Raw genomic sequence first — 20,210 nt, forward strand, 5'->3', positions numbered from 1 at the left:
CGAAAATATACAGATGAATAGTTTGTGGTTTAAATAAGGCACAAAACCGACAGCGAGGTACGTCGTGGTCAGGGCCTATGCATGGAATACAGTACGAATGAAAATCTTTATAAGGTTTTTGCTTTCCACAAGAAATACAATTATCGACTTTTACTGACATCGGTTTACAGCAAGAAAAAGTTTCCCCAATGGGGTACTTAGCTTTAGTTGAAGACTTCGGTTCTGAAACTCGAAAATAAGAAGTTATGTACTCACCATAACGTTCCATCTGAGTAGGTATCTTCATTTGTCTGCAACCTTTGGGATTCGGATCCGAGCCGGCAACTTATATCATAGCATAGATCCGAGCTCCTAGCTCCTCCCCTTACCCATAATCCCCTGCCTACCCTAACTGACCTCAGATCAAGTTTGCCCCATAGCACAGCAGATAAAAGTGTCCCAATGGGAATATATGCTAATAACACAAGAACGATCATTTTGGTTAGGGGGAAGGAGGGGGGGATGGTTGCAGACAAATGAAGATACCTACTCAGATGGAACGTTATGGTGAGTACATAACTTCTTAATCTGAAGTAGGAACTTCATTTGTCAGCAACCTTTGGGACAGAGTCCCCAGCTACCTAAATCTTGGGTGGCCTTCATGGAAGGATATTCCGGAGCACCGCAGAGCCAAAGGACACCCTACCTCGGGAGACAACATCTATTTTATACTGGCTGATAAAGGTGTGAGATGAAGCCCAAGTGGCTGCGGAACAAATGTCATCCAGTGGAACCCTAGCTTGAAAGGCCGCAGATGTGGCAACGGCCCTAGTAGAATGAGCATGGACTCCTTGAGGTGCAGGCCTTCCCGAGCTCTGATATGCTAAAAGAATACAACTCGAGATCCATCGAGAGAGAGAGAAACTTTAGAGACTGACTTTCCGAAATTACTTTTGGCAAAGGAGATAAACAACTGATCGGATTGCCTATGATCAGCAGTTCTATGGATATAAAAACATAGTGGTCTGTGTACGTCTAAGGAATGTAGCTTGTACTCTCCTTTGTTATGAAAGTTGGGGGGAAAACACTGGAAGATTGATAGACTGATTGATGTTCGCTTCTGAAGATACCTTAGGTAGAAAGGACGGATTGATCCTGAGGTAAACCCTATCCGGGTGAAAGACCAGATATGGTGGTTTGACACAAAGAGCTTGCAATTCCGACACTCTTTTGGCTGAAGTTATGGCCACCAAAAAGGCTGTCTTCCAAGAGAGAAATTTGAGATCAACCGTGGCCGCCGGTTCGAACGGGGGACCAGTCCAGGCCTGCAAGACTAAGGATAAATCCCATGGAGGTACCACCTCTTTAACTGGAGACCTAAGGAGGAAGGTACCCTTGAGGAAGGTCTTACACAGTTTGGAAGTGATAAGAGGGCTAGACTCTTGCCCCACGTGATAGTATGAGATTGCTGCCAGTTGTACCTTGACTGTGGAAGAACTAGCCCCCTGGTGAAAGAGAGAGGTTAGAAAATCTAGAACCGATGCTATCGGGGCTGTAAAAGAGTCTAAACGACGGTGTTCTGCCCAAATGGTGAAGCGTTTCCACTTACTCCGATAAACCTTCCTGGTGGAAGGCTTGTGAGCGGCTAAAAGAACGTCTCTGACCGGTGATGAGATCCCGGGAGTCCTTATGAGGAGTGGAACTGGAGCAACCAAGCTGTCAGCTCGAGGTTGAACAGGTTCGGAGTCGGAAGACCGAGAGGGTGAGAAATGAGATCCGGAATGGGATCCAGAATCCATGGTGGATACACTAGGTGAGACCATAGGTAAGGGAACCACGTCTGACGAGGCCAGAATGGGGCAATGAGGATCATTTTGCTCCCCAGCAGCCTGGCTTTCTGTAATAATTTCAACAACAGGGGAAGAGGAGGGTAAGCATAAAGCAGACCGGGAGGCCAAGCATGAACTAGAGAGTCTCTCGGGGACTTCCCCGGAGGGGGGATCAGAGCGAAGTAAGCGTTGCATTTGGTGTTTGAAGGAGAGGCAAAAAGATCGCAACAAGGTTGCCCCCATCGGGCAAATACTTGCTCTGCAACTCTATGGTTGAGAGACCATTCGTAAGGAGTCAGGATAGTACGACTGATGTTGGACCATCCCGGAATGTGCGTTGCTATGAGAAAGTGGATGGTGGAAATCGCCCATTCCCACACTCTCATGGCCTCGCGGCAAAGGGGGTAAGACCTGGTTCCCCCCTGTTTGTTGATGTACCAGACGACCGACATGTTGTCTGTCTGTACTGCAATAGTCCCTACCGGAAGAGAGTTGTGTAGTGCCTGCAACGTCAAAAGCACTGCCCTCATCTCTAGGACGTTGATATGCAAAGAGGTCTCTATGTCATTTCACGTGCCTTGGACTGTCCTGCCTGAAAAATGCCCCCCACCCCCACCCCAGGCGAGAAGCGTCCGTGGTCACTGTGTCGACTGGTGGAGGTAGTGAGAAGGGACGTCCCGTGTGGAGATTGGGAGACTGGAGCCACCACAGGAGCGATCTTCTGCAAACCTTGCTTAAGGAAATGGGGTGAGACAGGGACCATTGTACCTGGAGGGTCCACTGCAGAACCCTCATGTTCAAGCGGGCCAATGACAGCAGAGGGACTGCAGCCACCATAGATCCTAGGGCCCTCAGGATCAATTCCGCCGAAGGAGTTTGCAGTTGAAGGATGGCCTGCACATGCGACATCAGGTTCCGAAGCCGATCTGGAGTCAAGAACGCAAGCATCTGTCTGGAATCCAGTCTCGCCCCTATAAAATCCAACACCTGTATAGGGATGGGAGGATTTGGTCATGTTGATGGTTAATCCTAATAGTGGGGCCAGACTGAGGAAATAATCCCTGCATGAACAAAGTAGATGCCTTGTTGGGGCCGTAAGGAGCCAGTCGTCCAGGTATGGAAAGACCAGAATTCTCTTGAGTCTCAGGTGGGCTGCTATTATCGCTAGGACCTTGGTGAACACCCTGGGGGCTGAGGTGAGACCGAAGGGGAGGACCCTGAATTGAAAGTGACTGGCTCCCAGCCGGAAGCGGAGAAACCTCCTGGAACGCCTGTCCACTAGAATGTGATAGTACGCATCCTTGAGGTCTATGGAGCACATCCAGTCATCCTCCCGCAATAAGGGGAGGACGGATTGCAAGGTGACCATTCGGAACTTTTCTTTGGGTACCGCCAGGTTTAGGAGAGAGAGGTCGAGGATGGACCTCAAGTCCCCCGTCTTTTTTGACACCAGAAAGAACATGGAGTAGAACCCTGATCCGACTTGATCTGGGGGGACGGGCTGGATGGCTCTTTTTTGCAGAAGCTGCTGAATTTCTGCAGCAGCCGCCTCCCTCTGACTGGGTGGAATGTCGGGAAGGCTTCTGATTCTGGGGTTTACTATAAAGGGAATTTGATAACCTCTGGATATAATACGAAGCACCCAGCGATCCGTTGTTATGGACTCCCATTTTGCTAGGTGCCTCGAAAAACGCCCCCCAACTGCCTCCAGAGTGGAGCAGTCGGGTAACCCCTCAGGGGTTCTGCGTGGGCCTCTCAGAGAACGGTTCTCTGGACCCAAAATTCCTGGGACCCCCTCTGCCTCTGGGGCGGCGTCCTCCCTGTCCTCATCTGCCACGAGAGGACTGGTTGTCCTGAGCAGACTGGGATTGATGCGATTTTCGGAACCACATCTTCTTCTGACCCTTTTGGTTCTTGGAAAAGGACCTCTGGGGCGCAGAGAAGCAGACTCCGACGGCAGACAAAGTCTTCCCGTCTTTCTCGCTCTGGACAAGAGTGTCGCGAATGGTTTTGCCGAACAGTGCAGAACCATCAAAAGGGGCATTTGCGAATGATGCCTTAAAGGGTTCCGAGAAGTCACAGTGATGGAGCCAGGCCTGTCTCCTCATGACAAGCCCGACTCCGCCTGCTCTAGCGGCTCCCTCCGTAGCATGAGACAACAGCCGCATAGAGGTGTTAAGAGATAGAGCGGAGGGTGGCCATTCGGGAGGAGTACAGATCCTTGTCTCCCTTCGACATGGACTCTGGGGGGGAAGCAGCGTATTCCTTAATTAGATCCCGCTGCATCTGAATAACGTGTGCCATGTAGTTCAAGGCCCTCATAGAGAAGGTCGCTGAACTGAAGGCCTGCTTCCCAAGACGGTCCATCGCGCGAGACTCCTTGCTCAGAGGATGAACCGTGGGGCTCTCCTGAGCCAACTCTTTCTTGGTGGCTGCAGCCACCAACATGGCATCCACAGGGGGACCTCTGCTCCAGTGTGATCTCTCTGCAGGGGGGCTCAAAATCTTGTCCGGACGCTTGGGGATTGGCTCTACGGTGTCCAGTTCCTTCCAAGCCCTAGAGGATATGAGATCCACCAGGGAGTCGGGTGGAGGGGACATCCAAGAGGTAGATGGTCCTGCCTCAAATGCCTCAAGGAATACGGACTCATCAGGGGAAGCCTTAGGGGCAGACCACCCACCCCTGATTTTGAGCATTTCCATGATGTCTCCAAAGGAGACATCCTCGGGGGGTGATCTAGGGGAGCCTTCCCCTTCATCCAAGTCCGTATCTTCGGTGAGACTCTCAGGGGAGTCTGTGTGCCTCCTTTTGCACTTTGCCTTGTGAGGAATCTCCTCGGGGGGGCTGTCCGAGGAGTCCTCACGGGCTGTATCCTGTTCCACTGGAACTCCTAGAGGCACTGAGGCAGGCTGCCCATTGGGCCGGATGAGGGGAGCCGGGACCAGATGAGAAGGAGTGCGGGAGGGAGCCGAAGCCAGGACCGGAGGCCTGGAAGTACTCGACAGTGCCCTCTCCACCACAGCTAAAGCAGAGGGGGAGCCGCTCTCTGACGGATCCGAGATCCGACTCCCACTCGGATCCGAAGCGGGGATCGGATCCGGAGCCGAGAACGTCGGATCCGAAGGACCAGTGTGCTCCGACCGGGACGGAGCCGAAAGCACACCGAATCCCTCGGATCCGAAGCTCGGCCCACGGCTCCTAGAGGTTGGATCAGACAAACTCGAGGGAGCCGGAGCCAACGTGCCCAGCACGGTCGGCTCCGACCTACCCCCGGATCCAACGTGGCTCGGCTCCGAGCGCTCCGAAACTGGAATGTGGGTCGGAGAAGGAGCTATAGGAGCGAAAAAAGGGGTCGAGCCCCCCCCAGAGAGGGGGGGGGAGGCAAGAGCACTCCCATCTGCATCTGGGCCTGGATGAATCTCCTCATCATCTGGTCCATGTCCGCATCAGACATGCGGAAAGTGGACCTCGAAGAGGCCACCGAGGCAGACCTGGAGTGTCGCCTCGATGACCTCGACGGGGACCGGATCACCTCCTCCTCGGGTCCCGGGGAGAAACAAGGGGATCGGATCCGAGAAGGAGGAGATCGAGAAGACTTGGACGGAGAAGCCCTCTTGGCAGGCGGGGCCGATGAGGAGTCATCGGCCCGCCGCTTAAGGTGCTTCTCCCGCCGCTTCTCTTTCCTGGCCTCCCTATCCTCTGGAGCCGAAGCGGGAGGTTGAGTCCCGGTCGGAGGAAGGGAGGCAGGAGTGACCGCTACCGGGGGGGTAGCGGGCACCGAAGTACCAGAGACCGAAGCAGAGTCTGGCGGTAAAAGGCCCTCCAGAACTAGCTTCGACCTTCGATCCTTGAGTGCCCTGGGGTTGAACGCCGCGCAAATCGCGCAACCCGAAGAGAGGTGTTCAACCCCAAGGCACCTAACGCACCGAGTGTGGCCATCAGCTGGTGAAAGCTTGTGACCACACTCGGTGCATTTCGAAAAAATGGCTTTAGGGGCCTCCGACATTACTACAGTAAAGCACACTCACTAGGCCCCTAACACTCAAGTCACACACACACGCTACGACCAGCGGGGGAGGGAAAAATATTTTAAATTAAATTTAAGCTGAAAGGCTAAAATAATAACAAGATAGTGTTAAGGGTAAACCTACCACGCACACACCATCACTCACTCAGAAAGAAGAAAAACTTTTTTCCTCACAAAAACGCCAAGAGCTCTGGAATCTAGCTGTTGCTTGAAGAGCGGCAAACTAGACCTGGGGTCAGTTAGGGTAGGCAGGGGATTATGGGTAAGGGGAGGAGCTAGGAGCTCGGATCTATGCTATGATAGAAGTTGCCGGCTCGGATCTGAGATCGGATCCGTATCCCAAAGGTTGCTGACAAATGAAGTTCCTACTTCAGATCGAAAATTTCAGTAGTCGGCCGCATGGCAAGAAAGACTGATGTAATTGTGTCAGCTGCATGCTTTATACCCCTGACTACCTGACGTCATAGAAGATGAGACAGCAACCAACGCAGGACCCAAGAGTTTGATAATCAGACCGACTGAGGGCTACTGCATGCAGATAACCCAAATGTGATGACTGCAACAGTGAAACATGAAGAACATCCAACTACTTCCAAAGTCTACATGAATACTTCTTCAAAGTGAGAACAGAAGACCCATGTAACAGACTACTACAACTGGTAGGGAAGAAATCCACAGAAGCATTCGAGAGGGTATAGAACAGACTGAGAAACAGTTGTGAACAAGGAATGTACGGTGTGTAGGTGTACTTAAAGCAAATGCTCGAATGATCATTGCTGCAGTAGCCTTTACTACACAAGTACATTACCACAACTCAAACTGACTTGAAGGAGGAAGGATTAGGATCCAGGAGCCCCTAGATAGGGACCCTAGCAAAACATGTCCTAGATCAGAAGAAGGAACCTATTTTGTAGTGCTTTGTAAAGCTATGTACAGAGAACCAAGTTGCTAGTTCCACAACACTTCTAAAATCCAACCCTTTCCAAAAAACATGCATGAAGCCAAGGCCCTGGCAGAATGAGCCTTGACCCTGCCATGAATTGTCTTGTGATGGTGGGTAAAACAAAAGGTAATAGCATAAGGCAACCACTTGGATATAGTATTTATTCTGTTATGGCTAAAAGTCAGGGGAATTTGTACTCTGACCAGAGAAACAGATAATGCAATATGTTTGATGACAGGGGAATGATGAAGTAGGAGAAACAGGGAAACAAACCCTTTTTCCCATTTCAATTACCACTATCCATGACGAGGAAATGAAGAACACATGACCCCATCACCATCATGCTGAGGAAATAATATCTATGGAAAACTGCAAACCCTAGCAAGGAAACATTAAATGAGCTGTGGCAATGATGGCAAAGTAAACATCCTCTGTAGAAAACAGTAGCAGCAGTCCAAGCCACCTGTAATGGAAATCTGGAGCACGCAAGATTAAACCCCACTGCCACATGATCTGCCCTTTAGGGTTTTCTAAATGTCTGCATTCAAGGACAGGGTAGACAGAATGAAGCAAACCTTTATCAAGTTCAGTTTCTACTTCTCACACTGAAAGTCGTTGTCAAGTCAGAAGCCAGGAAGAAGCTGGTTGAACAAAAGAACTCAAGGATTCCACAGGTATGTTAACATTGTTGTGGCCCTGATACCCTAAAACTACAGCTGTATGTCAATACAGAGTCTTCTGAGCTCAATTTCTTCAGTTACTGGAGAGAAAAGTGAACCATGCTAAGGAAAAGAGTTTTCACATGCTCTTATTTTCTTCATATGGTCTTTGCTTCACTGTGCCTATCCCTGGGCACTGGTTTAAACTTCACACTTTATAGATGATAAAGAGATCTGTTCTGAGAAGTAGGAACAGTTTAAATCATACTGCCATTTAGCTACATTTCTGAATATAAAACAAGCAAGAAAGGTTTTCTACTGACTCTTGTACCAACACAAATTCTGGCACATACTGCAGATGATGTGATGATTGCCTGTGGCGTGTCATGAAGATCATTTTTGAAATATCTAACCTGATGTAGTGTAGGTCAATGTAACAAAAAGTCAACAACTTTGAAAATCTCACTGATGGACTCTTGTTATGAGCAGCTTTACAAAAAATGCATCTCCAAAATCTAACACCCATCTGTACCCCGGCAATGGCCCATGTTTGACTACATTATGGGTCCACAAACATTAACCTTTTCACCTGAAGACATATCCTCTGCACTAACTAAAACTTATGCGCAACTGATAGGCTGATGTACAATGGTAACACGAGACATTTCCCTCAATGCAGCAACTATACCTCACAGCAAAATCAGTACCAAAAAAAAATATCAAAAAGCAGTGTCTAAACAGACGTGTGTACTATTATTCAGACGTTTTGCCACTATATGCATGCAACAATATCATATTACTTTCATCAACATTTTCACTAAATACTTTTGCACCACCCTCTTGCACTGACCAGTCTTCAAAACCAGTTTCGCTAAATTGGTAGCTTTAAAGACTTGCACAAAACTGCCCCCCAAAAATATGACTTCCAGATATAATGCTGTCAACCAACTGTCCTACTCACTAATTGCTCAACTAAAGTTATTGGGGGGAATATAACATATGACTGAAGAAAAGTTGTGCAGATGGAAAATGGACTGCTTCACAGTCAGACATCATATAAATGCTTGAATTCCCTATCAACAATGTTGTTATGAAGAATATGTTGGAAGCTAGAAAACATTCAATTTTGCATATAAATTACGTCAAGAGATTCCTTAAACATCAGCCTTTACACTACTACTTTGAAATGCCTAAATGACAATTTACGTTCACATTCAATTAGAATTACAGAATTAACCACATACAGTTAAACATTATTCTTTGCAGATACAATGAAGCTTCAGTTCAAGGAATGCCTTTCCCTATAGTGACTCTGTATACTAATGAAATGTTCCTTAATTCAGTTTTTACCTCAGCCCATAACTTTCAGTCAACCACTGGGAAAGTTCTCCAGCTGTGGCACAAAGCAATACATTTGGTGTCTGAATGGGCACAGACATTACCATCTGAGAAGCTGTTTACGGTTACTAGAAATGCCAGTCTGTCTAAATTAATAAGGGCTTCATTGCGGACTCACCAATAAGTGTGTGTGTGTGTGGGGGGGGGGTTAGTAGCACTATTGAAATTTGTCCGCTAATGAGTGAGCTAAGTGTCTGTTGAAGGGGTTTTGTGGTAACATCTGTAACATCTGATTTTTCCTGTGAGCCCACAAGCTGCCAAACAGATTTTCCCTGTGGGCTGGTACTGGTATGCCATATGGAGGACAGTTAGGATACAGTGAAAACCAAAGCTCCTTGGACAGCCAGGGTAAAGCACATCCACAGCTGCCTAAATGATAGCCAGCCTCTGGACAGCTCTCATCCTGATGGTGTGTGAAATTCCTTGGGTAGGAAAATGAATGAGCAATGCTTGAAGTGGAGGATGCTTGATGTTTGGCAGGTAGAGGGGGCAAAACAATCAGAAAAAAATATTTTCCTGGTTAAAAAACAACCAGAAATACATTTTTTCCATTTCAGTAACACTTAGTTTCACCATTCCACACTTTTGCAAACCCTTAAGACAGACTTTATTCTGTCATAACACAAAATCTACTACTGGACGAAGCTTAGAGCCTTCATCTTCCAAACTTTAAAACAAATCAGTGTATTTTATGAAAATGTTCAACCAAGTTACAAAAAACTGAGCACTTACTTTGTCAGACAGTTCAGACCCCTCTGTTTTCAGCTTCGACTGCAGAGATGCAATCTCATTGGTCAAATTACGATGTTCTGTTTCCAAGGTCTTCTTGCCAGCATTCAGCGTGGCAATATCTCTGGACTGTTTATATTTATTCACAGACTCTTCAAAGTGGCGGTACAAGCCTAAACGTTTATTTACCAGAGTTAAGACTTGCTCTGTTATGGAGGCCACTTTCATTTTTGCCTCAGCAGCTGGATCCTAAAAAAAAATACATGCAAGATTAATAATTACAACTATGATTAGGATATTCAAATCCTTTCTGCATCATCAATGGATAACTCAGGATCAAAGGCCAAAAAAACAGTGCATACATCTCTCTTAAGTCCCTTCAATGATCCATTACGAATCTTTCAATCACACTCCTACAACATATGAAGCTAGATAAAAAAAAAAAAATCACAACATGCCATACTAATTTAATGGCGATACTAACAAAAGAAAGCCATATGAATTCACATATACTACAGATTAACAACAGTTAAAACAAAGCAGAATTACTTTTGAAAACCCTGTAAAAAAAAAAAAGTAAGCAGAGTTCCCCATACTTTACTTGAGAGATTCCATGTTATGCTAGTCTTTCTGAGCTGTCCTAGAATCTAATCTAATGCTGCCAGCTGGATTTGATATACAGATGACTTTTAAACTAATTGTATTTTGTTCTCTGTATTTATTTTGCTATGGAGAATGTCAATCCATTATTTATAGTATCATGCACAGCACTTACATTACCCTTTTTAAACTGTCAGTTCTCGACTCTACTCGAGTTTTCCAAGGACATTAACGCCAAGTCCTTTTCTATCGTTATTGTAATTTGGACATTATATTTGCTTACTGTATTCATGCTTCTTAAGCAATAAGCAATTTAATGCAACAGAAGTACAATGTTAGTACATTGCAGTAGTAAAAAAAAAAAAAAGACCAGTGAGATTTTTAGTTTACAACCTGCGTGAGTAAAGCATTTTGAGCCACAACAAAAAAGCATTTTGTTATCCCGGTAAAAGTAAAATCCAAATGTCCAGCCTAGATGAAAAATGTCAGTCAGAATAGAATGCATTTTGGCTTAATTTCAGGTGTTAAGGGCTACAGCATTCTGATTAAACACCTGGTCAAGAAAGAAAATACTACAGCCTCCATAAAATTTTTGCAGCTGCTTAGCATTCACTGACAAAACATCAGCTCTAACAATTCATGGCAGCTCCCTTCATGGAATAGCCCACTAAACAATGCTCTACATCAAAGCAACCAGTTCTTTCCCCAAATGAACCAAGTGACTTTACCAAAAAATATGTTCAAAGTTGGTGCATTTTAAAACATTCACTTTAGATTTCATTCAAAGATCTACAGATAAAAGAATTTACAGTCTTACATGATTAAGAAGCAGGTCTAGCAACTTGCACAAATTCCCAAATAGTTAACTAAAACAAGCAGGGGAATGATGTAAACAGATGCAGAGAAAACTTCAAGATAGGATACCTGCAGAACATTCTGTCAGTCGGGTTCGGATCAAAGTTCTAGTAACTTGAAAAGCTGTGCAATGATAAAGTGCATGCACCATACTCTGCTGAAAAATAAACTACAGGCCACTGCTCCTCTAAAGGAACCTCCTTTCATGGTATTAAGAAAATTAATCCAGGCATTTTGCTAAAGAGAAAATAATAGTTGGGCAGCCACTTCAATGACCCTGTTTAACTACAGTCTTCTCTTTAGACTACCAGGTGATTCATTTGGGGATACATTTTTCTCTCTTCTGATGAAGAAGCCAGACATGCTAATTTACAGCAAGAAAACACAGCAAATAAATGTTCATCCCTGCTCTGAGTACCCACAAGAAGCAAAAAATGCAATATGGACTGATAAAAAAACAAAACTTAAAAGGCACCACTGGAAATTAAAGACAACTGGTCATCATTACCTGCATGACAAAGGCTCCCTGGACCTAGTGTGTGTGTGTGTGTGTGTGTGTGTGTGTGTGTGTGTGTGTGTGTGTGTGTAGGAATGGGGAATGTAACCCTTACAACAGAAGAAAATAAATAGCGCCACAGAAGACACTATGCACTAGCTTCATAGTATAGATGGATAAAGACCTAAGTAAAACGCAGATGTCCTGGGTTTGAACAGCATACCAGGAAATGAAAGCTAGTTGAGGAAGGAAAAACGAGGAGACAACTCACCCCTCTAGGGAGGGGAGACTTGAGGATGTGTTTCTGGGGTGTATACTCCACTAACAATCATACAATCCCTGCTGAGACTGGAAATTGTGCAAAGGTACTTCCTTATAAAGAGGGGAAAGTGGAGGGCATGCTGCAGTAAGCATTACATTATCCACAGAAGCAGGCGATTTGCTTTCACAAAGGCCCATTGCACACCTACCCTGTCGGAACTTATAGGAATCTACAAGAGGACAAAATCAGATTAACTGAATACCTCTTTTGATAGTTGCTTGACGAAGGCCTTCCCATAAAATACAGTTGTGCATACTTACCATAAATGTAGATATTTGAGTGTATTCACTGTTGCAGTCATTACATTCGGGTAATCTGCTGGCAGGCTGCCCTCAGTCGGCCTGAATTCCTAAATCTTGCGTCCTGCATCGGTTGCTGTCTCCTCTTCTCAGGGGTATAAAACTTGCAGCTGAAGCCATTTTCTTTAGTTTTTCTTGCCCCTGATGTCAGGTGCCCCCAAAAAGGTAGCAAAAAAAAAATAATAATAATTATATATATATACATATATACATATATATATATATATATATATATATATATATGCATCAATATAAACTTTACCTTCATCTACAAGCAAATACACCACATAGGTTGTAGAAGATAGAGAAGGAGGAAAGATAAACTCCAGAATGACAGGAGGATGGTGGGAGGGTAACCTGGACTGCAACAGTGAATACACTCGAACATCTACATTTATGGTAAGTGTACACAACGGTACTACGTTCTTCGTGTTTCACTGTTGCAGTCATTACATTTGGGTAGAATCCCAAAGCTATGGTTGGGAGGCTGGATCTAAACAGCATGAGGAGCGGCTATAAGGCCCTGCAGAACTGCAGTGGCAAAGCCTGCCCTGGATTTAGAGTAGAGAGGCAAATGATAATGCTTTGTAAATGTGTGAACAGAACTCCAAGTAGCAGCCTCTAGAAAGTCTTTGGTTGGTACTCCCCTTAGAAAGGCTGCTGAAGTAGCTGCAGCTCTGGTGGAATGAGACCTAATGCCCTTGGGCACAGGTTTTCCATGATGGTGGTGGTGTTTGTCTTTCGTCTTTTCCCAGTAAGGGGTCACCACAGCGGAACTCCGGTCCGCGAATGATTGGCAGTAGATTTTTACGAAACGCCGAGGTACCAGCTTGACGCTCAACCTTCAACGAAGGCACGCCCATTTACGCACGCATGTCTTTCGAACACTACCCAACCACGGGGAGGACATGCAGACTCCACACAAAGGCACTCCCAAGCCCAGCCGAGAATCGAACGGGAGAACCTCTTGCTGTGAGGTAAGTAGCAGAAAAGTACAGTTTTGTACCTACCATAAATGTAGATGTCCGAACTGGATAGCATCTGCAGTCATAACAACTGGGTTGTCCTGTCGTCAGGCAGCCCTTCAGTCGGCCGGATTCCAAAGTCCGGGTCCGGCTTCGGCTGATGTCGCACTTCACCCGACGTCATCTCTGTTGGTCTTCGGGTATAAAAGCATCAGCCGACGCCATTTTCCTCAGTGTTTCTTGCCCCAGATGCCAGTAGCCCTCTTGAAGGCTAAAATTTGGATAGATGCCAATGTTTCCAAAAGATAGAGGTAAACACAAAAATAAGCATGTATGTACATATATACAAACAAATACACCATAAAGACTCCCCCACCAGCTAGCTATTAGGAGGGTAAACACCCTAGGAGTACCACAGAGGGAAGGAGGGAGGGTAATCCTGACTGCAGATGCTATCCAGTTCGGACATCTACATTTATGGTAGGTACAAAACTGTACTATGTCCTTCATGGATGCATCTGCAGTCATAACAACTGGGTAGAATACCATAGCCAACTAGGGAGGAGGATAAAGGTAGATTATGGTGTGTTTAGGATCCCTTGCAGTACAGCAGTGGCAAACCCTGCTCGGGATCTGGAATATAGAGGCAAATTATAATGCTTGGCAAATGTATGCACGGAGGTCCAAGTAGCCGCCTCAATAATGTCTTTGGTTGCCACTCCTCGTAAGAAGGCTGGGGTAGTGGCTGTTGCCCTTGTAGAATGAGGTCTTATGTTCTGTGGAATTGGTTTTCCATGGAAGGAGTAACAGAATCGTATGCAATTTCCTATCCATTTGGAGATTGTCTGTTTGGAAATAGCTTTTCCTTCCCTTCCTGTTGCATAGGCTACAAAAGTTGGTCAGTCTTTCTGCTATTTTTGTTCTGTCCAAGTAGTAGCGTAGCTGTCTATGTACATCCAAGGTATGCAGTATTCTTTCCCTCTGTTTTGTGGGTTGGGAAAGAAGGTAGGTAGGTGGATTGCCTGGTTTAAAGACACTCTGGATACCACCTTGGGCATAAATGTAGGATTAGTCCTCATGGACACTCTATCTTGGTGGAAGATTAGGAAGGGTTGCACTGCCATTAAGGCCTGTAGTTCTGAAACCCTCCTTGCTGAAGTAATTGCCAGTAGGAAAGCAGTTTTCCATGACAGGTGTTGTAGGTCTGCTGTTGCTGCTGGTTCAAAGGGTGATAGTGTCAACTTTTCTAGGACAAAGTTTAAGTCCCAAGCTGGTAATGGTGGTTTCCTTGGAGGTTTTACATTCTTGATTCCTCTGAGGTACTGCCTGAGCAAAGGGTGCGAAAAACAGGTGGATCAAAGCTGTATTCTGCTGAAATAGCTGATGCATGTATCTTGATGGAGGAGTAGGACAGGCCTGAATGAAGAAGTTCGGCCAGATACTCCAGAATGTTAGGCATATCTATGTTTGACACATCTTTTCCTCTTTCCGTACTCCAAATGACAAACCTTTTCCATTTTCCAGCATAGTTCCTTCTTGTTGAAGGTCTGCGTGCTTCAAGAATAATGTCTTTAACTCTTTGGGAAAGTTCTGGATTAGTTGCTGCTATGTGATGTTCCATGCAGTCAGTTGCAACGTTTTTAGGTTTGGATGTAGGATGCTGTAGTTGTTCTGAGTTAACATCAAAGGCATCAGGGGTATTGGCCACATATTGTTCCGAGACATGCTCCTCAGCAGTGGGTACCAGTGCTGTCTTGGCCAGTTTGGAGCTATCAGGATTATCCTTGGACGTTCTTCCTTGATTTTTAGTAGTACCTTGTGTATCAAAGGAAGAGGTGGGAATGCATATGCTGTTAGGCCTTTCCAGCTGAAGGAGAGCGAATCCACTTTCCATGCTAGTGGGTGGAATGTCCTTGTGCAGAATTTTTGAGCTGGTGATTGAGAGGTGATGCGAATAGATCTATCTGAGGCATTCCCCATTTCTTTGAGATGGTCTTGAAGATGTCCGGGTGCAGCTTCCATTCATGGGCATCCGATGTGGTTCTGCTTAATATGTCTGCTAGAGTATTTTCTTTTCCCGGTACAAATATTGCCTGTAACTGGATGTTGTAGCTGAGTGCCAGGGTCCACAGCTCCAAAGTCATTCTGCATAGGGGTATGAATGAGTGCCTCCCTGTTTGTTGATGTACCACATGACTGTGGTGTTGTCTGTCCTTATCATCAACTGGCCCTCTTTGAGAAATGGTTTGAACTTTTGGATTGCCAGTTTTACTGCCAGCATTTCTTTTAGGTTGATGTGCAGGTGAAGTTGATCCTGTGTCCACAATCCTTGCACGCATTTGTCCAGCATGTGGGCCCCCCATCCTAGGTCTGAAGCGTCTGTTGTGATGGTCTGGCTTGCTTGACATCTGCGAAAGGGTAGGCCTGGGTTTGACTGGCATGCCTGAGCCCACCATAGGAACTCCTGTTTTAAGCATGGAATTAGTGGGATTTCTGTTTCTAGGCTGTGTCTGTGCTGGGACCATAAATTCTTTAGGTACCACTGTAGTTTTCTCATATGTAGCCTGGCAAATGGGACCAAGATTATGCATGATGCCATGAAGCCCAAGGCCTGCAGTACTTTTCTTGCTGTTAACTTGTTCAGTTTTGTTAGTGCCAAGAAGTAAAGAGGAAGTTCTTTTTGTTTTTCTGTAGTCAGGAATGCCATTTGTTTTACTGTGTCCAATTCCGCGCCCAAGAATGTCCTTGTTTAGGATGGTATCAGCCTTGATTTTTGTAAATTGACTGTGTATCCCAGTGCTTGTAGCAAGTAAATGACCCTTTGTAAATCTGTTGTCAGCTTGCTGTTGTTGTCCCCTTGTAGCAGGCAGTCGTCCAGGTATGGGTAAATTTGAATTCCCTGTAGTCTGCAATGGGCGATTACTGATGCCAGGCATTTTGTGAATACTCTGGGCAGTAGATAAGCCAAAGGGCAATGCTGAGAATTGATAGTGCTCTGATCCTGCAAGAAATCTGAGGTATCTTCTGCAGATTGGTCGAATGGGGACGTGCAGGTATGCCTCCTTGAGATCTAGAGTTACCAGCCAAGACTCCTTGCCCAGCATGGGAAGAAGTTGCTGTAGGGTCAGCATTTTGAATTTTGGGACAATGATGTATGTATTTAAGGTGGACAGGTCGAGAATTGGTCTCCAACTTTTTTCCTTTCTTGGAACTAGGAATAGTCTGGAGTAGAACCCCTTTCCTTGTTCTGCTGTTGGCACTCTTTCTACAGCTCTCATGTTTGCTAACTCCATTATCTGGTGTAGAGCCTCTGTTTTTTGATTTGGAGGTAGATTTGGCATTCCTCTTTTGACTGGTAAAGTGTGGAAGTGAAACCGGTAACCTTGATCTATGGTTTGTAAAATCCACTTGTCTTTTGTTATGTAGTGCCAGTTCTTTGAAAATAAGGTTAACTTTCCGCCTAGAGGAGCTGCTATTTGTTCCCTGGTAGGCGGATTTAGGGTTAAGTCACTGTGGTTGTGCTGATGTAGTGGCAGTGGTTGTGTCTGTGCCTCTGTTGTTACCTTGCCACTGTCGTCCTCTGTAGGCACCTCCTCTGGATTGGTTTCTGCCTCTGGAACATCTATTCCTGCCCCTTTGAAATTTTGTGGAGTCAGGAAAGGACCAATTTTGGCAGGCCAGTTCCTGCTAAACCTTGGGGTTGAACCTGCAAGAAATCTTTAACAGTTTGAACAGATTTTGCCTTTTCTTCCATTTTCTTCATAACCTGCTGGGCAGGTGTACCAAACAAACTTGTCTTATCCATAGGAGCATCTAGCAACTTAGCTTTAACATGATCCGGTAAAGCTTGCTCCTTTAGCCATGCATGCCTTCTTATCACTGTGCCAGTCATGGCTGATCTAAATGAAGCCTCCAGTGCATCATAGCCACATTTTAAGGAATGGTTGCTAACCTGTTGTATGTTATTTACCATTTCTAATACATATTTCTTATCAAGAGATTCATCAGTGGTTAATTTTTTTGTTAACTGATCAAGCATAAACTCTTGGTATTGTATCATGTGAAACTGACAGTTTAAAGCTCTAGCTGAGAGAGTAGCTGAAGTGTAGACCTTTTTACCCCATCTGTCTAATGACCTTGCTTCCCTTTCAGAAGGAATAGGGTTTTTAGCTATGGTCGCGGCTACTGCCTTGGGACCCTGGGATATAGTTTCTGGGTCTGCAAGTGGGGCCTTGTAAAGGTGGTGAAGAGTATCTGGCACCCTGTAAAATCTGTCTGGTTTGGCAGGGGCTGGAGGTAAAGAATCTGGAGCGGAGCAGACATCATTGAAAGCATCATCCACCACAGAGAGAACAGGAGGTATAGCTAAGGGCCTGTGCTGTGGGAGGTGCAGAAAGGTCCTAAGTCTTTTTCTGGAGTCTGAAAAATCCTGTTGCTGCCATTGGAACTGCTCTCGCATGGCATGTAAGGTTTCCCCAAAGGAGAATTCTTCTGGTGGTGAAGCAGCTGGAATGGATTCTTCAGCATCAGAATCTTCAAAATTGGAGAAAGGAGCCTCTGGCTGGTCAGTTATGTCTGATTCATCAGCAGAATCATCAGAGGACACTGGCTCAGGGGGGCTCTGCCCTAGGTCTCTTCTCTGGGGGCTGAGAGGCCCTGTCTGGGTGAGATTGAGATCCTCTAATTAATGAAATTAAATCTTCTGCCAAAGTAAGCATTTGAGAACTAGAAGAGGGCCTGGATGTGGGGGTTTAACAGGCACTGTTTTAGTAGTCTTGGCTGCTTTAGCCCTGGCGAAGGCCTTAATGGACATGGCTGCTGGAGGCCTAGCAGCACCACGTGCTGGGGTAGAGACATCCAAGGGAATGGTGTCTGATAAGTCAACCACCGTAGTGGATAAAATTTCTGAGGCCGATTCAAGAGTTGTAGCAGGGGCCTCAGTTGTAGGAATAGGTTCAGCTGTGCTTTGATCAGTTTTCTCGGTTTCGGCCGAAACCGAGACACTCGCGGTTTGCTTAACCATGGTTTCAGCCGAAACCGCGGACCGCGAGTGTCGGTCTTTATCTTTGCATTTTTTGGCAGATTGGGTAGTCGGAGGATCCGACGGCATAATGTACACAAAATCAGAACCGAAAAACTGTTCTGCAAACTCCGACCGACGCCTAAGCGTTAGTCGGTTGAAAGAAGCACAGGCCGAACAGGCTGCTACGTCGTGGGCTGGGCCTAAACAAGGCAGACAATAAGAGTGGAAATCTTTATGAGGTATTTGTTTCCCACAGGTTAAACAATTATTAACTTTTTCTGACATCGGCTGAGGCAAGAAAGAGTCTAACGGGTACTTAGCTTTAGAAGTCTTCAAGTAGTATTCGGTAGAAGTAATCTCTGGATCCGACCGACCGGCACTTGCGAACAGCTTCTGCTTGCGCCACGCGCAAGAAAGACTGAGGAAAATGGCGTCGGCTGATGCTTTTATACCCGAAGACCAACAGAGATGACGTCGGGTGAAGTGCGACATCAGCCGAAGCCGGACCCGGACTTTGGAATCCGGCCGACTGAAGGGCTGCCTGACGACAGGACAACCCAGTTGTTATGACTGCAGATGCATCCATGAAGGACATCGGATGCAGTGGCTTATCCACTTTAAAATGGTCTGTTTTGAAATAGCCTTGCCTTCTGATCCTGCAGCATATGTCACTAGTAATTGCTCAGTTTTTCTTAGAGCTTTAGTCCTGCTTAAGTAGAATCTTAGCTGTCTGTGTACATTCAAGGAATGCAGAATTCTCTCCCCCTTGTTCTGTGGATTTGGATAAAAGGTTGGCAGATGAATTGCTTGGTTAAGAGCCACACTGGAAACCACCTTAGGCATAAAAGTAGGATTTGTCCTCAGAGATACCCTGTCTGGGTAAAATATGATAAAAGGCTCTACGGACATGAGGGCCTGTAGCTCTGAAACTCTTCTTGCTGAAGTAATTGCTAGTAGCAGAGCTGTTTTCCATGACAACAACTTTATATCAGCGGTAGCAGCTGGTTCAAATGGAGGCAGGGTGAGCTTTTCCAACACATAACTGAGGTCCTATGCATGCAATGGTGATCTTCTAAGAGGCCTTAAATGTTTGCCTCCCCTAAGATACTGCTTTAGTAAAGGATGAGAAAAGATGGGTGGCTCTGTATTGTAATGAGCCGAAATGGCAGAGGCATGGATTTTAATTGATGAGAAAGATGGGCCTTTGTCATGCATCTCAGTTAAGTACTGCAATATCTGAGGAATATTTGGTACTGCTGTATCAGTTCCTTGTGCTTGATTCTAAGCACAGAATCTCTTCCATTTGTCAGCATAAGATTTTCTAGTACTAGGCCTTCTGGCTTCCAAAATGACATCCATCACAGCTTTACTGAGAGGTGCTGTTTGTCTGACTACATGATCAACCATGCTGCCAGCAGGTTCAGAGTCTGTAGTTGATTGTGCAGGATCTGATTGTTTTGCTGGGACAGTAGTTGTAGTCTTTGCAGCAAGGTCCAAGCTGGGTATTGAGACAAGTTCCTTAGGATTGGGTACCAGTATTGGCGGGGCCAGTCCAGGGCAATTAGTATCATCTTTGGTTTCTCTTGTCTGACTTTTAGGAGGACCTTGGGGAACAAAGGCAGAGGAGAAAAAGCATAAACTGATAGGTTTTTCCAACTGAAGGACAGGGCATCCACTTTCCATGCTTGTCTGCAATAAGTCCTTGTGCAGAATCTTTTCAATTGATAATTTTGAGGGGAGGCAAATAGATCTATGTCTGGGCTCCCCCATTTCTCTTATGCTGAAGACTTGTGGATTTAGTTTCCACTCGTGAAGATCCATAAGGTTTCTGCTTAAATCGTCTGCCAGATTGTTTTGTTTTCATGGCAGGAATTGAGCTTGAAGATGTATTTGTTAAGTCAAAGCTGTGTCCCACAGTGTCATGGCTAATCTGCAAAGGGGGTATGACTATGTGCCTCCTTGCTTGTTTATATACCATATGACTGTGGTGTTGTCCGTCTTTATCAGTAGTTGTCCTGGATGAAGTAAGTCCTTGAAGGTTGTCAGGGCATTTTGAACAGCTAGCATCACTTTCTGGTTGATATG

General features: G+C 45.6%; 1 protein-coding gene across 1 annotated transcript in view; it reads right to left on the reverse strand.

Moving 5' to 3' along the window:
• The window catches only part of RPN1 (ribophorin I), a 937,203-nt gene that overhangs the window by 112,635 nt on the left and 804,358 nt on the right, over nucleotides 1-20,210 (reverse strand). The window contains exon 9 of the mRNA XM_044078412.1: nucleotides 9,569-9,814. Within this exon, the coding sequence (XP_043934347.1) occupies nucleotides 9,569-9,814 (246 nt within the window). The remainder of the gene's footprint in view (nucleotides 1-9,568; nucleotides 9,815-20,210) is intronic.

This window comes from Protopterus annectens, chromosome 7.part0 (genome assembly GCF_019279795.1).
Source record: "Protopterus annectens isolate FY-2018-M chromosome 7.part0, PAN1.0, whole genome shotgun sequence".
Taxonomy (NCBI): Eukaryota; Metazoa; Chordata; order Ceratodontiformes; family Protopteridae; genus Protopterus; species Protopterus annectens.